This window comes from Fonsecaea monophora (genome assembly GCF_001642475.1).
Source record: "Fonsecaea monophora strain CBS 269.37 chromosome Unknown Scaff34, whole genome shotgun sequence".
Classification (NCBI taxonomy): Eukaryota; Fungi; Ascomycota; class Eurotiomycetes; order Chaetothyriales; family Herpotrichiellaceae; genus Fonsecaea; species Fonsecaea monophora.
Window position 1 is genome coordinate 150926 of NW_019173965.1, and position 16881 is coordinate 167806.

Genomic DNA, 16881 nt, shown 5'->3' on the forward strand with positions numbered 1-16881 from the left:
AACGCCTTGCGGTTCGTCGCATGTAAGGCCCCCCTCTGCCTATCCGTTTTTGAGGCGTCCTTGCGCCGCTAGCCCAAGTCTCGCCCGCTTTACAAGGTACGGATACTCGTTAGACGGTGATGACTGGGTCGTGTCCACATCTCCAGTCTCGAGCCGCAAGATTGTGATCCGCTCTGGCACGGGTACTAGGTATGCTCCAGTCTTGCGATCGCACTACGTGAACATTCCCATCATCAGAACCACTTTTGCTCGCGTTCGTTGTATGGTTTTTCTTTTTTTTGGGCTTGAGAGCATCTATCCATGGCCTCCCCAAAGTTTTCCGAAGATCACTCGTCCTACAGCGACAAGCAGATCGTGTCGAGCGTCGATCATGGTATAGAGGTCGTCAGACAGCCCTATCCAGACGCCTATGCATATGCCAACCCTAACAATACCAACAACGACAGTTCAAAGGGTGGTAGTGGAGGCGGCGGTCTCGAAGCTGTTCATCACCTTCTGTCCAACGATCAAGAGAACCCTGCTACGTCCAAGGAAAAGTCGAATCGAGAAATCTGTGGTCTTAGCAGCAGGACCTTCATAATCGTGATTGCCGTGGTCACGGCTTTGGTTGTTGCCGCCATCATTGGAGGGAGTATAGGTGGCGTCCTGGCAAACAAACACAGCTCAGACAGCGCAAAGGCCGACTCAGCAGAGGTAAAGTTGGACTACTCTGACATTTCATTCGTGCGTATATTGATATTGTGACCTTGAAGACCAGCACCACGTCTCCAGCTCCTGCACTCTCGACGACTGTAACAACGACCTCGCCATCAGCAACATCAACCAACTCCGAGCCTGCTGTTTCCACGAGCAGTCCATCCTCATCCTCGACAACAAAAACAACCAGCACAACTAGCACCTCCACCTCTTCGACCGCTGCCGCCACGACCTCGAGCTCTGGCGAAGGAACCTACAACTGTCCCGCAGACAACAACACAAACTACGTGTCCCCCTTACTCAGCACCGCGACCTGGACTATCCTCTGCGACACAGACTGGCCGAGCGGGGTGGACTCGTTCAGTGGTGGCACCGTGGTGGACCTCACTGCCGTCATTGCATACAGTATCGAAGCTTGCGTCGATCAATGTGCTGCGTACAACGTTGCTGGTGGAAATTGTGAGGCGGTCGTGTACGGCGCCAACATCACCCTTGCGCTGAGTAGGGGCGGAATCCAGGGGAACTGCTTTCTGAAAAGTGACCGGGGAGAAGAGAACATTGCCGACAATAGCGGACAAGTAGAGGCGGCGTATCTGCTCTCGGCCAGTTGAGATGGGAGCAAGGGAATATCGGTTCCGATAAAAAAAAAAAGGAATTGAAGAGAGATGTGCCCTACTTATCCTCCGGCTACGGAATGCTTGGTCTCTGTTACCTCGACACCGGGTAAAAGAAAAGCTGGCTGGTCCTGGTCATCTCGAGGAACCACAGGGAATATCGACATAATATTGATACAATGACAAACGACACGCAAGATTGTCCTGCGTTGGCGCTCTACGGACGCGCCTACCACTCAACACCGTATTGACTACTCACCTGCCTCAAACGCGTGCTCAATACTACTAACTGAGAGGCAACTTGGCGATCTCATGGTGCTGCGAGTCTGCAATCTGGTCCGGCTTTCTCACGCCAACTTCGCGCCTAGCATGGACAAGATGCTCGACGCAAAACGTGACATTTGGGATACATCAACGAAGTTTCGAGGGATTGTCGCCGAGTATGAGCATGAACGACAGAACAATCATACAGGAGCCTCCTCGATGAGATACGGAGATGCACTCCTTTCCCCATCCTCCGAGTGGACGGACTGCCAACACCTACTGCCAACGCCTATACCTGGGGCTTTTTTTTTGCGGAAACGCGAGAGCTCAGTCATGATGGCATTTGCGTTTACCGGGATGTCTATCCCCACCCAACCTGAGAGGGGAAGCTAGCTGGTTTAAGAGGAGCAAAGGCATATGAATATGTCGTCAACTCGTTCGGGCGATATGGAAGAGGGGGGGGCAAGTGCGTGCAGAAAAGCACTTCGAGTGTTAGGAGGCTGTCAGATTGGGATGAGATAGAGTTGGAAGAGAATCTCGACTCACGGCACGGCGTCCATGGGCATGCATGGTGCAATGCAACCAAGAAGAGAGACACCCCCATCTTCCCTTTTTACACGACTCGAATTCCTGGACATCGCGGCACTTTTTCCAGCATCACCAGGCGACAGATTGTACAAACACCGTTCACCGTCATCACCATCACCATCTAACCTATCTAACCGTCAGTCCGCCAGTCGGTCAGACAGTCAGTCAGTCAGTCAGTGCCGTCCGCTGACATTATCAACTCCCGCCTCCTCCCAATATCTCCATTCCCACGCCACACCCCTGGCACTCATGACCGTATCCGTCTCGACGAGAGGTGGTTAAAACCCAGCCACGCACGCAAGAGCAAACACAAGAACGTCGGTGAGTCGGTCGGTAGGAAGCCTACCTGCCTGCCTACCTACCTACCTACCTGCTAGGAAGGTGAGTGGGCAGCCAAGTTTTGAAAATACTACAGAGGGGTACTGTGCGTAGGAAGGCATGGAAGCTTATAGGCGGTCCCGGCACCGTCCCAAGTACCGGCACCAAGGAGGGCGCTGGTCGCGAGTTAGATATATATATACATGGCTATATTGCTCATGGATAGCTCAGCGTGCGCAGTGTGCTTGGTTGTCAGGACCAGGACCAGGACCAGGACCACGACCACGACCACGACCACGACCAGGCGAGGACAAGGAGAAGGTATATACATGGTACATAGGACCCGGTACAGAAACCACTAGGCACCTGAATTGAGAGTTACATACTAGGTAGCCAATTGGATTCGCCCCTGGGATGCGTTTCATCTACCTATCTTCTACCTACTACCTAGATACCTAGGTATCTTGAACAGCTTGTACAGCTTGTACAACTTGTCCAGCCTGGACTAACCTACCTCGCGTTTGCGTTTGCGTTTGTGTCTGGGACTTCTGACTCTGACTCTGATTTGTCTGACTGTAACCTCGATACCGATACAGAATACATTTTCCATGCGAACGAGCCCCTCGGGGTCAAAGCGCAAGGGTGCATATCCCTTCTCTGGCTTTCAAAACCATGTTTTTTTTTTTCTGTCATTCGTTCTTACTCGACTGCCGCCTGGGCCGGATGTAGAAGTTCATGCTGCAAGGGTTCCTTTATCCTGAGGCGTGAGGCACAGTCTCAGCGGTGGGTTTGGGAGGAGCGATATCGGTCATTTCGGTGTCTCTGGGTTGGTGGTCTGGTGTTTGTCCTTGTGTTTCTTTCTCTGTTTTCTCCAGCCTCTCCTCCACATGACCCTCCTGCGCCTGCACGTGGTCTGATCCTTGCGGTTGCGTCGGTGTCTGTAGCGGGGCTTGTATCTGCGGCTCTTTCGGTGCTTGGACGGTGGGTGGTAGCCGCACGTAGTCCTTCTCCTGGTCCTGGTCCTGCTCTTGTCCTTGTCCTTGTTCTTGTTCTTGTTGAGAAGGTCGCGCCGCGGAGTCGAGCGACTCTTGCGGTCCGCAGCTTCCAGCTTGGACCTGCTCTTGAACCCCAGATGTACGAAGGCGGAGCTGGGTCGCCATAGGCAACATGGCGGCAGTAAGCAGTGTATTCTCCTTCCTGTTTCGTTCGTCGAATGCCTCATAGTCCTCGACCCCGCCTGTCCACATGTCCATGATACTGATCCCTTCTTTCCGATACCTCTCTCCGTCACGCACACTAGACCGCTTCGCAATAGCCGTGGTCCACTCCCGGAGGATTTGGCGCTGCCTCAGCATCGCGGCGATCTGGTGCTTACGATGGAGCTCTGTTCGAAACTGATGCAAAGCCTGGGGAGGAATAGGGTCGTGGTGCTGAACCCGTGAGATCAGATACCTTAGCTGGAGGTCCGCGATCGTCCCCGTCGAGTCCTGGGAGTCAAACTGGACGTCCGGTTGTTGTCGCCGCCATTTCTCCAACTGCTCAATGAAGGTCATCTTGATCATCTTTCTGGCTTCGTAGATGACTTCCTGCCATGTCAACAAGTTCATTCCAGGCTGTCGACCGACACAACGCAGGTAAAGGCGACTCATCTGTCTCAGCTCTTTTTGAACCACTCTTTGATGGAATTCGCAGGCGTCACGAAACATCTGGTCATTGCAGACTAGTTCCTCTAGCTGCTCGGTACTGAGATCGGAGAGGGCGTCGCGCATATTCGGAGACGACGAGAGGTGTGGCATGAACGAGGTCTGCATCAAGCCGTGTTGTTGATCTGAACCATCATGGCGTGCTTGTTCTGGAACATCATCCTCAGGATAGGTACGTATTTGGCCTCTGAAAACCGCCCCTGCGACTTGGCCCGAGTTGACCACTATCTTTGCCAGGTCATTACTTTCCTGTCGTAACATGTCCTGGTAGATCGGCACTGCGGATGCTGGAAGAATGGGTACTGGACAGAAAGACATCAGAGGCGCCTCCGGTTTAAGGCGGTCATGGAGACATACATGACAGTTTCACACTTCGACCACACTCAATGCGCAGTGCGTCGCGTTCGATGTTCGCCATGACAAACTGTGTCCAGTCAAACTGTGCGAACGCGCCTGGCCAGTGTTCAACCTCATAGATCGCATAGAGCCTGCTGACCTCGAATTGTGATTCCTTCTTTTGATCTCGTGGCTGACATTCGCGGAAAAAGCAACGGTGTCTGCCTAGGCGAGCTTCCACAGCTCTAATCAGCCTCTTCAAGCGAGTGCGTGGATATTTTCGTATTGCTGTTTCAGCAAGCATGCCGTGAGGAAGTCGAGGCAGTGGTACTCTTATCACGAAGTCTCTATAGGTAAAGCTCTGAGGAGGGTTGAGACGGAAGACATCCTTGGACGAGGTTGCCGTTGAGCTCCCTCGGGTGGCGTGATGCTCACTGAGACGACGACCGTGCATCTTGTTGAGACTGATCATCGAATGTGGTTTGTGTGAGAAATGGCGACTGGCGGAAAGACAAACCACATAAATCTGGTGAGGCAGCGCCTCTGGCCGGCTTCACGCGTTGAAGACTGCACAAGCGGACCATCGAAGACCTGAGTCTAACTTTCCATCGGTCAGTGAAGAACTCGGTTTAGTGAAAGCAGCGACCTCCGGAGATAGTGTGCGTTGGTTGGTCTTTGCGAGTGTCAGTTGCCTCGAGGTGACCCCCTACTACAACAAGATCGTCATCTGAAGTACTGGTACAAAGCCGGGATTGACAGTGGGTATCAGTGCACAACGCCTACCCAGTGTTTTCTGTCGTGGACTGAGCATTCGCGCTGAGCTGCACCAGTCCCTAGGGCGTCAAGCAGTTCGGACTCTTCTGACCTTTTCCTGATCAATCTATACAGGTTCCGTGCGAGTCCAGGAGCTCTGACCTTTAGGACTCGACCCAAAGATGAAGTTCTCCCAATTCGCTTTCAGTCGCTGGGCTCCTTCTCGCACATCCCACCCCTTCACCTCACAAACCTTGTGTATAATCTCCAGAAGAAGCCCGTCCATTGTTTCCCCCGCACAGTGGAGGTCGCTCTCAATGAGAATCCTGTTATCTGGCACCGCTTTGATGACACTGGTGACCTTTGCGGTCGAAGAATTTGAGAAATTGATGGCCGTCGAAAAGGAGAAGTAGATTTCCGCCGGCACGGTAGGGGCGAGAAATTGTTTCAATGCATCAGGAGGCCCGGAGTAGGAGTGCATGCAGATTCGTGGCGGAAATGGGAATGTCTTGTCTTGATTACCAGTGTTGGGACTGTCGTCGCTATGATGGGCCTTTGGGGCGCTTAGAGCCCTCTTTCTTTCTCTCTTGGATGGCTTCTCGTAGCCTTTCCACATCGCTTGTAGAAGGTCAAACACCAAGCCATGAGCTTGGACGCTGTGCACAGAAAGCGGGCGCCGTAGCTTTGCAGCGAGCTCGAATTGAGCTTTCAAGATCGCCTTCTGATGATCAATATTGACGCGGTAGGGCGAGAGCGGTCTCCCTTCGCGGGTTCCGGGGGTATAGTCCTCATCTGAACCACCAGTCTTGTTCGTGACATCGCCGGTCATGGCACTTGGGCCTTGTGGCAGCCGAAATGACCGATCTAAGCCCACCTCCCCAACCAGTGAATAGGGAAACTCCTCCAGTTTCTGCTCCGTCTCCCGGAGAAACTCACGTAGCGATCGAGGGGCAGGAAGAGTCTTCAAGAACTCATCGTCATCGGGTGTCGGGGTCAAGACCGCTTTGTAATGCTCAATCTGATCAGGACGTACGTCTTCCTTCAGGTCGTCGTACATTTGATGGGAGAACCAAGGGTGCCATCCGAACGCTGGAACCACGTATTTCGAGGTATTCTCTCTGGCATCCGGGTTCGAGTCCTTCAACTTGTATTTCCTCGCAGTCTCCAGAACCATTTCCTGATCTTGAGACCGGGTGGCCATGATCGTGAGAACTCTTGCCTTCATGTTTGCGATGTCCTTGATCGAGGCCATGATATCGGTGGGATGACAGTGAGCGTCAAAAACGCCAATTTCCCAGATGGCATCATTGGCATCGTCGGTCTCCGCCATCTCTTGAATACGACTGTTCTCTGTGCTGGGCGATTGAGGGAATAAGAGAGATTTTCAGCAACAAAACATTGGAATACACAACATGATCACTGTGAAAGACGCACTTACGCAATATTGAAATGACCTCATTTTTTGTCATTCAAAATCTGCGACTTCATCAATTACCGAAAAGAGGGAGAAAGATCAATAGTTGGGGGATTCAACACTGCTTCATAGCCTAGTCTACAAGAAATAGCTGACTGTTGGATGTAGCTTCTTCATAAGGCTGTGATTAATTCATGACAGTACTACATTGATAAGTGTTATACATGGACAACAATCGTATGCTATTCGCAAATGACAGGACTATCATCATATATACCACCATCGGGGACAAGACCAGCTCTAATCCATTTCTTTCATATTCCGACCGCGACACCGTACCTCGTCAGAACATTCAAGCTGTGTTTCCCGGCAATGGCCCAGCATCCATGTCCCAATAGGATACACAAGCATCCTGACTGTCATAGCCAGAGTCGGTGCTAGTTTCACTATACCGGCGCGGGATCTTGTTTTGACTATTTTGCATGCCCAACACGTCAGCAGCATATATGTGATCGTGTGGTAGAACGCGAACCTCTTCCCTTCCAGCAGTTGCTGGTTTCTCAATAGCTGGCAGCCGTCGGAGAAGGTGCTTCCTCGCTGCCTGCGCCAACAGGTGCGTGTGTTCGATCTCAAGTTTCTTCGAATTGAAAAAGGCCAATGCTTCTGTTTCGTTTTCTTCAAGGTCATGATCTTCACGATCGAGAATTCGCAAAGTTTCTGCACAATGCAAGCAGTTCATGATATCAGTCCTAGCGGATAGGGGAGTTGACGAGTCGATGAAATAAGGGGGTCGAGTGTCAGCTGCTGGCTGCGTGGTGGGAGTGGACAACACTTTCATGGCCTCTGATGCCCGCCTGAAATAGTCGGATTGAGCAGTATCGCTCAGGACCGAGCTTGCGGCCAGCGCTCGCGTTTCAGCTGCGGAGCCTGGTGGCGCAATTTTGAGCGCAGCACTCAAGTGCTCTCGGACACGAGCGGATTCCTCGGCTGTGTGCAGAGACAGCTCCAAAGCCTCTGTCAGTGACAACATTGACCGCCAGGCAGCAACAGCATCAAGTGGTGATCTGACTGCATGATCTTCGACCACGACGTCCAGAAGGGGATTGGGAGAATCTTCCTGCGTGGGTCGGTCGTACATCAAATTGTACGCCCTCTGACAGACTGTATCCAGAAATACATGATCGCATGGCATATCAAGCATGTTGGCAAGATACGGAGGGAGGGGATCCGGATGATGCAGGGGTAAATTGTCGTGCGAGTCTTTGGCGCGGCCCCATTGCCTGTTTGCAAAAAACTTCCCGACGCGGTTAGCGATCCTGGATACTCCAGTTCCGAGTGAGCCCACGTTCCACAGGAGCACCCGACAATGGAGTGTTTTCAGCATTAACCGCAGAGGTGATCGGGGGAGAGTTCCTGCACCAAAGATTGTCAAGAGCAATCGGCTTCGGCTCACTTCGGCATCACCACCAGCCAATTGTGCGTCAATTGCAATGTCCCACGCCTTGATCCGAGCCACGTCGTCGTCAGCAGTGCGACCGGTAAGCCAAGCATAGGCGCGTGCTCCAAAAAGATAGCCAAAGGTATACTTGAGCCATTCACAAGTAATGGCCATCCACTCGGGGAAGAAGTGATGATGAGGAAGGTGTAGTTCCTGCATGCTCGTGCTCCAGGCGCGGCGTCGAACTTGAATGGGTGAGGCTGGAGCTGGAACCTGTCTCGAGGTAGTGCCCAGCTCCTCGACATCGGTTTTCGGTGGAGGTTTTGAATTGAACAAATATGAAAAGATGAGGAAAGCCAGGAATGTCAGGGCAATGAATCCTTTGACCAAGGGTATGATGCCACCGGCCTGGCAGAACTGGCTGAATGCAGTCAAGTATATCCGAGGAGAACGTAGAAATTTCCAGCCATCAAGAAGCTCGAGGGGAATTCCAAATAGGCCCTTCTCACGGGATGTTGAGCCCATATCGGACTCACTGAGGCCATCTATTACCATCAGACTGGCAATTGAACCCAGAATGATCCTCGTAGGCCATTTCCCCTTGAGTCTCAAGCGTTCTGACGGGGTTTCATAGATGTGGCCGTAATGTTCCTGTGGTTGGTTTTGTCGTAGCCGCCTCCAACTCTCGGGCAATGGAATCAGGCCCTGCGGAGGGTGGGTGGTTGCGTCTGTCGATTCAGATGAGGGGGACCGGCTATTTGAAGCCGGTGAAGATTCCTCTATTACCACATTGCTCGTGAAAGCAGCAGCTCTTTGAGCATCATGACCGCCTTGAGCGATTACTTTGTCAAGGGTCTCGAGCCGTTCTTTTAGTGCCTTGTTTTCTTCCTCTAAGCGCTTCGTCCGGAACTCGAGATGGCGGATGTACTCGACCGCTTTTGTCAATATCGAAGCCTTGTTGAGCTTGTTGCTTGGGGTGAGGCCATCCAGATCCTCCTCATCAGATTCTCCATTGGCTGATTCACGACCTTTTGTCTTCTGTGCGAACCGAAGGCTAGGCACGCTGTCCCTCAGCTCGGCTATCTTCTCATTGAGATTGGCACGATATCTCTTCTCAATTATGTTATGCGGCCGCTTTTTGGCAGGAGCTTCATGCCGGTAGTCCGTCATCGGGATATCGGTAGGGGACAGTTTCCGTTTGAGCATAGGTCGTATACTTGGGGTGGGCTGTTCTCTTAGTGTGTCGCCACTGAGTCGCATCTCGAGACTAGATCGTGATTCTGGAGATGCTGAACTGTGTCGCGGGGTCAACAGATCTTGAGAGGGAAGGGCGGTGAGGAGGTCGGTCTTGAGTTGGGCAGGGAGAGAATCTCCATTTGCGGTCGATGATGGAGATATCGGAAGGGCGTGGAGGGCTTGGTTTGTAGCAAGATTGTCTTCTTCGGGAGCTCGTGGAAAGGTATCTGCAGTTCCATTCCAATCCAGCCATTTGTCAAATTCACGGCCGGCGGATTGGAGGTCAAGCGGCGCGGCCATGGCTGGCTGCGGAGGAGTGATCATGGCGCGTGTGTCTGTGTAGTCTGCCACTGTCTTCGGAAGGCGAAGGCCAGCATATGAAGGAGCTCCTTATATAACGCTCATCCGTTGCACTGACGGTAGGATGTTTCGAGGAGGCGATATTGGAACAGAATGGTGAACGAGCACAGGCCGAGTTGAGGTCCCTGACTAGCCAGTCAATGCCAATCCAAGAAGGGGGAACAATCTGCACGGCTGCAGATTTCCGCTGGGCAAGCATGGTCGATAGAAGAGAAGCAGTTGGTTCGCTTGCTTGGTGGCTCTTCAGGCTGCGCCCAGGGAGCGCAGCGGCCATTGGTGGGATTGGGGGACGCCTGTTCGGCTGCTCTAACTTCCGCCATGCTGCGCCACGATAACACGATTCAATTCAAGAGGGGTCAGAGCAGGATACATCTTTAATGTGCTATGGACAGCCCTGATAGCATGTACCTTCGTATTCTCACGCCCCTGCTGGTGGTTGAACACGTTGAATGTGGCTGATAGTCGAGCATCTCACCGGTACATCAGCGAAGCGAAGACATTCCGAGTCTTGACTTGGAGCTGGTTAAGCGAGGGGCATCAATTCTTGTACTCGGTACAAGTACGAGGTACGAACAGATACTATCAATACCCATGAATGCCGTTCGATACCGGTGGAACACCTGCAAGAGCCAGATGATACGAGGCTCTTGTCCGCTATCGAAGAACCTATCGAGACATCCAGGAAAAGGTGCCCTTCGAAGGCGCAGTGGAATAATCAAGGCCAGCATTAAGACATGGACACGGTAAGCCCCCCATTTGAGGCCCCGCCTCTTGGATTTTTGGGTGGTGCCCTCCCTTTGTCATTTGTGTCTCTGTCCCCTCGCACCCACCTCGTCCCCTACTGTGCGAGGTACATAACCCACCCTCTCAGGGGATGGCTCGTAATATGATAAGGTTCCTCCTGCTACCCATATCGCTTTCGTGCGAACGGGGACAGGGGAGATTGTGCGTGAGGGGTTCAACCATGTGTGGGCATTTTCTTTAGGAGTCCTCACTGTGCCCTCGTAATGTAACTAGCTCTTTTAGGTACACAGCAGATAACAAGGCCTGTTGGCCTGCTATCTATTGCGCGCGGAGGAAACATCCTCATCGACGATCTTGCCGAAGCGAGAACGGATCAGTCGGAGTAAGAGGATATTGATCGTCTTGTCAGGTGGTCGATAGATTTGTCTCGAACCGCGACTGCACCTACCGTCACACAGTAGAGTCAAGACGATTTGTGGATAGTCCCATAGCCAAGTGGATAGCTTCATGAGTCGTTCGCCTGTCGAAACAATCCAAATGCGGAGAGTTCAACAAAAACGTGTATTTTGAGTCGCGGATACGTCCTTTGTAGTGCTCGGTTACGGGTTTGCATTGGCACTACTCCCTCGGTAAGCCTTGATCATGGCGCACAATCACTTGTCCTCGGTCTGTGGTCCGTGTTAATGTTCAAGTGGAAAACGTTTCCAAGGAATGCCAGTTCTGAGCGGGTTCCAGGGACAGGGTTCATTCCTTCGCACATTCTTTTGTAACAGTGCACCGAGTGCGGATGTACCTGTTGTCTGTGACATATCGTTCTCTCTGTACCCAGTAATTCGACACTAGAGAGAAGTTGCACCGACTGGCAAGGAAATTGTTCCTGTAGTTGGAATGTTGTAGACTGTAGGGCCATGGCCATTTCCAGGGGATTTCTCCAGTGCCCCATCCATATCAACGAGGTACTTCTGAGAGGGCGGTCATCCCATCGTGTCTCGGACTGGCACTATCTATTTCTGAAGTCGGCTCGCAGGGTGGCAGAGTAGGTAACAACTTGATGCATTTCCTGCGGGAAACCCTTGAGCGCTCGCTTCTCTCTCCCCCGCAAACGCCTTCATAAGTGCTGCTATTTTCTGCGCTTGCCTGGATCGATACAAGGAATGTTGGACACCGTCCTGTGCCCCGCACCTGTAAAAAGCACGTAGAGGTTGCACAAAACGCGGCCGAACAAGTCTGGTCGATGGCTCCATCTTCCCTGCATCATGGCCCCGGGAACCTTCAAGGGATGTTGGAAACTAGCAGAGGAAACTCGGTCTTCGGCATTTCTGGTCCAAGCGGGACAATGGCTAATCCAGAAGTCAGTTCTTTCAGGACTTTGACACTGTGAGAGCTCACTGCTCGCGGGCACTTTGCGAGTAAGAGACCCTACCGTAGGTACCCAGGAATGGGATCTGGAGGGTCTCTGGTCCGGCAATTTTAGAAGGGGAGAAGTGGACGGGTTACAGATGTTGGCTCGAAGTTTACAGGCTTGCCACGTTTCCCACCCGCGCAATTGTGCGATCCTGGGCAGACGGCTCGATGGTACAATTAATTGATTAATTAATTTGTCAGACGGTCAAAATACTCGGATCGCACGGAAAGAAGCCACGGATGGCACCTCAACACCGATGAGTTAGCACCAAGTGGATTTTCTGTCAGACACAGAATTTCTGTCCCTTCTGTTCAACCTTTCAGCCTCCGTAATGACATCACAACGAGAAGTGAATGGGATTGAGTTCTGTAACTGCGTTCGCTTTTTTTCTCCGGATGGTTTCCTGATCAAAACATCATCATCTTCTATACTCGTTCAAATTCTCTGAACTCTTTTTTGTTGTTTTGTTTGGAAATGCAGCGACACCGCCCTTGATCAACACCCAGCAATCTTTGGGGGTCACAATGTTTTCTCGGCGCTCAAGGCCTTTTCGGAGGCTCCATTATTGTTTGATCTCCGCCCCGGTACCCCTGTTCATCCATGCCATTCGCCCCATGGCTAGTCGTCCTGTTGGTCAGCCAGGACGGGTGGCGTGGTGCTGGCGTTCTCATTTCAACGCTTACCGTCATAGGCCATGTCAGGGATTCCCTTTTGTCGTATCCACCGAATCGCAATCAGCCAATACCTACTGAGGTTTCTTTTCATGTCCCTCCAGGCTTGAGTCTACATGGCCCTGCATCGATCACTGGGAAACCGTCGCCCCTTCGATAACCTTCTTCAAAATCATGGGGCGCCGATGAGGCCTCCTGATATACCAGCATTTTCATAAGCACGAAGATCTTTTCGGTTTTAAATGACGACGCCTTAAGAGCTGGGAGCAAGAGGTCGGTGCCCAGGTCGCTTATACTCTGCCTTGTGCCCCCTGGTACTCATTCTACTCGCGCTCCTCGAGGCTGGAATCCTTTATCAACATCAAAACCCTCCGGCACCGAGATCAGCGTACCCTTGGTTGTTGGCAATCCCGGCACCTTCTGTTGATCATTTCTCACGCAATTTTCCAAAACACTGCAGATCAGACGCCCCCCAGCACAATCGCAAGCGCAACAGCACAAGCACCTGCCACCATCCCTGTCCATCAAGACAAACTCGTGACTCTGAGTCTGACTCTCATTTGTACTACTTCTGGTAAAGGGCGAGCGACGAGAGGCCTACAGGAGCAATTCTGAGACGAGACCCATCTTTGGCAAACTCGGTGCCTGATCCTCCAGTCGTGTACAGCACACCAACCTTGGGCATCCCTCCGCCAAATACCTATCCGCTTCTTCAATTCTTCCTGTTGCGGACTCTCCTCTTTTACCGACATAAATCAACTCAGCATTGCCCCTCTTTCGGGCTCATTGCAACAAACAATTCGACGTCACGCGGAGCCCACCTAAAGGATTGACAAGTTGGTAGCAACCACATTTCCAGCGCCCCTCGCAGCCCTGGTCTCTACAATTTGGCCCCTTTGATCCGACTTCCGAACTTTGCAAACAGTACCAACCCACTTCGATGGGCATAAGACTCTTCATAAAGAGGTAACCGCACCTGTACCACAGCTGCCGCATGCACACAACAAGTGGCGATTCCCAGAGACGTCGCAGAGATTCCCAGAAACACGGCCTGCGACGTTTCGCTTCTCCCATTTATATTGATCTTCCTGACTCAATGGGGTACACGATGAACCGCGATACATACTCTGGGCGTTACACCCCAACCTCACCGTTGTCTCCGAGACTCCATGCTAGTCAACAACCACTCTCTCCTCAATCAACCCGAAGTCGGCCAGCACCACATGGTCGGCAAGCATCGAGGAACATGCACATGACTCTGCCTCGATTCCATCCTGCCAATTTCGGCCATCTTGACTCGCCAGCCACACCAGCCACACCATCTTCCACGGTCCAGAGCCCAGCCATCACCTTGAACCGGGTGACGCAGCCCGTCGTACTGGAATCTCCGAGGTTGATGCGTGAGAAGCAACGCGAATTCATAGAGAGAACCACGTTGTCCGCCAAGATCGCAGCCTCTTCGATGGGCATCAAACCCGGTGCACCACGGTTGGACCCTCTGGGCAGTCCTAAAGGTCCCGTCACGCCTCTAGCACTCGAAGAAGGTGACGACTACTTTCAAGTCGCTGGAGCAGGCAAAGTGTCACCAGCAGGAAGTCCAGGCCCGGGAAGAAGTCCACGTAGTGATGTTTCGTCGGACAAGGAGGAATCGAAGAACAAGAAAATCAGACAAGCCGATGTCTATCAATGATGGCGGCAATATAGTTGTTGTTGAGCAGAGATGGGGATTCGCAGGCTGACACTTGCTCGGTCTGTTCGATGGTCTCTCAGTTTCTTTTGTTATTAGCATATTGACACTCGTTGCGACTGGCCTCGCATCAAGGTTGCATTGGGTACACGGATTGCATCAGGTATCGCCTGAGACTCTAGCATTGGCGTTGGGAAGTCTACAAATTCGACCATCATCGTTGCCTGGGGCAATCTTGGTTTTGCCATTAGGGATTGACTGGGCTATTCTCTGCATAGCGAGGGTTGCAGGTCATTTCTGAGTATCATAACGATAGGCATGAAAAAAGAGGCCGGTCTATATTTGCATGGCCATGGGCATAGATAGACCAGACAAGCGAGAAGAACATTTGACAAATCCAACACATCATCTCGTACTATGCGGAAAGATGACTCCGTATGAGTGTACCTGTCCGCAGGATTCCCTGTGGCTGGGATATCTGCACAGGGATGGAGTGTAAAGCCAAAGTGGCGGTGCATGGTCCGTGGTCTGTGGTCCGTCATCCATGTTTCACCAACGGCTCCAAAAATGTCACTCTCGACAGCCAGTGAAGCGACTTGAACACAAAACACACCCACAACTGCAGTTCACTCATTTGAGTCTCATTGTCTTTTCTTCCTCTCTCCTTTTTCCCTTCTTGATTGCAGAGCTGTTCGCTGCTCTTTAAGACCTGAAGCGCCTCGTTTTGCCCGTTCTGCCCGTTCTCTTTCAGGCCGCCTGCTCCCACGAACATGCTCCAACAGGCCACGCAACAGTCCCCGAGGTGACACGATTGTTCAAACCTCGTCCATTGCACAGACGTGGCATGCTTCCAACATGCGACAGCCACGTAGTAGCAACAGGACCCTGGCCCTTGGCATCCTCCTGGGCGTTGTCTTCATCTACTTCCTCTACAGCATCCACAACACCTCCGTCGACCAGTCCGAACTCCGCCTGCGAGTACAAACGTCCGCAGCCGAGAACCCTCTGTCTCCCCCGACCTCAGCCTTCCGCAAGCAATCCAACTCCCAAAATGCCCCCGGTGTCCGCCGGCCGCCTCCCGTCGTTCACTACCAACTGAATAACCTGACCGCGTCAGCGCTGCCCGTTCAAAAGCACGAGAAAGTCCTCATTTTGACGCCCCTGGCGCGCTTCTACCCCGAGTACTGGGCCAATCTCATGACCTTGAGCTACCCTCACGAGCACATCAGTCTCGGCTTCATCACGCCCAAGACTAAGGAAGGCAATGCGGCGACGGCCGCTCTACAAGAGGCAATAAGGGAGACGCAATCGGGTCCGGAAGAGCAACGGTTTCAATCGGTGACCATTTTGAGGCAGGACTTTGTGCCACCCTTGAATTCACAAAACGAACAGGAACGCCACAAGATGGAGAACCAAAAGATCCGGCGGGCGTCCATGGCGCGGGCACGGAATAGCCTTCTCTTCACTACCATCGGGCCGCATACATCTTGGGTGTTGTGGTTGGACGGCGACGTGGTTGAGACCCCCCCTACGCTGATCCAGGATCTGGCCAGTCACGACAAATCCGTCATTGCCCCGAGCTGCATGCAGCGGTATGTCAACGACGAAGGGAACGAGGACATCCGGCCCTACGATTTCAACACCTGGCGCGACAGTGACGTCGCACAGGAGCTCGCCAGCAAGATGGGTCCCGACGAAGTTCTTCTCGAGGGATACGCAGAGATGGCCACGTATCGAACACTCATGACCAAGCTGGCCAAGGTGGGCAAGGACCGTGATGAACGGCGTCTGATGCCGTTGGACGGCGTGGGTGGCACGGCACTTTTGGTCAAGGCAGAGGTGCACCGCGACGGCGCCATGTTTCCTCCCTTTCCTTTCTATCATCTCATCGAGACGGAGGGCTTCGCGAAGATGGCGAAGCGGCTTGGGTTCGAGGTCTGGGGTCTCCCCGATTACTTTGTAAGTCTTGCCCGATGTGTGACTGTTACTTTATCCTCGTACTAATTCTCTGGTGTTTTTTTTTACAGGTGTACCATTATAATGAATAGATTACGCCCCGTGATGACATCCAGCAATACCTAGGTATCATGTCATATTCAGGGTTTTGTTTTGTTTTGACCCTGACCTTGACCTTGATCCTGATGCAGGAAAAAGAAAGAAAGAGAAATAGCGCAAAAAGAATATTGTTTGGTTACTTACCTACCTACCTACCTACCTACCTATCTGCCTTTGAAACACTGTTACCAATCCTACATGCCTCCTAACTATGTGCCTACCTAACTCTCGAAACACTTTTGTCTATATTACGGCACCTACATACCACCTTTGCACTGTGAACCGCTCTCCGCGCTCCACGCATGATGATTCGCAGGTACACCGTTCCTAGAAGATTTCAAGTGAGTGGGGAGAGATTTACTAGATTGTCGGAGTATCGAAGTGTCGAAGTGTCGGAGCAGACAAAGGCAACGCGGGGATGAGAACGAGGGCTAGGATGTATTATCCAGGAATATCCGAGTCCAAGAGGCAGAAAGGGGGAGCAGGAATTTCCGGGTAAGACAGAAAGAGAGATAGATATACGGGGTAAATGCTCTACTAAATGAAAATGAATCGAAAGAACATGTCTGATCAACTGAACTGGGTTGCCCTGTTTTTGT

The 16881-nt window shown here is 52.2% G+C and overlaps 6 protein-coding genes across 6 annotated transcripts; 3 read left to right on the forward strand and 3 right to left on the reverse strand.

The window, feature by feature from the left end:
• Positions 1 to 300: 300 nt before the first annotated feature.
• On the forward strand, positions 301 to 1307 carry AYO21_05435 (hypothetical protein; the record flags this gene model as incomplete). Its single annotated transcript, XM_022655404.1, has 2 exons — positions 301 to 693; positions 753 to 1307. The coding sequence occupies 2 exons, from the start codon at positions 301 to 303 to the stop codon at positions 1305 to 1307; spliced, it is 948 nt and encodes a 315-aa protein (XP_022512296.1).
• A 1925-nt stretch (positions 1308 to 3232) lies between these two features.
• On the reverse strand, positions 3233 to 4973 carry AYO21_05436 (hypothetical protein; the record flags this gene model as incomplete). The annotated part of the gene is made up of 2 exons (XM_022655405.1): positions 3233 to 4485; positions 4541 to 4973. The coding sequence occupies 2 exons, from the start codon at positions 4971 to 4973 to the stop codon at positions 3233 to 3235; spliced, it is 1686 nt and encodes a 561-aa protein (XP_022512297.1).
• Positions 4974 to 5399: 426 nt separating this feature from the next.
• Positions 5400 to 6602, reverse strand: AYO21_05437 (hypothetical protein; the record flags this gene model as incomplete). The annotated part of the gene is made up of 1 exon (XM_022655406.1): positions 5400 to 6602. The coding sequence occupies one exon, from the start codon at positions 6600 to 6602 to the stop codon at positions 5400 to 5402; it is 1203 nt and encodes a 400-aa protein (XP_022512298.1).
• Positions 6603 to 7038: 436 nt separating this feature from the next.
• AYO21_05438 (hypothetical protein) lies at positions 7039 to 9660 on the reverse strand (the record flags this gene model as incomplete). The annotated part of the gene is made up of 1 exon (XM_022655407.1): positions 7039 to 9660. The coding sequence occupies one exon, from the start codon at positions 9658 to 9660 to the stop codon at positions 7039 to 7041; it is 2622 nt and encodes an 873-aa protein (XP_022512299.1).
• Positions 9661 to 13786: 4126 nt separating this feature from the next.
• On the forward strand, positions 13787 to 14230 carry AYO21_05439 (hypothetical protein; the record flags this gene model as incomplete). Its single annotated transcript, XM_022655408.1, has 1 exon — positions 13787 to 14230. The coding sequence occupies one exon, from the start codon at positions 13787 to 13789 to the stop codon at positions 14228 to 14230; it is 444 nt and encodes a 147-aa protein (XP_022512300.1).
• An 852-nt stretch (positions 14231 to 15082) lies between these two features.
• On the forward strand, positions 15083 to 16275 carry AYO21_05440 (hypothetical protein; the record flags this gene model as incomplete). The annotated part of the gene is made up of 2 exons (XM_022655409.1): positions 15083 to 16186; positions 16255 to 16275. The coding sequence occupies 2 exons, from the start codon at positions 15083 to 15085 to the stop codon at positions 16273 to 16275; spliced, it is 1125 nt and encodes a 374-aa protein (XP_022512301.1).
• Positions 16276 to 16881: the final 606 nt, after the last annotated feature.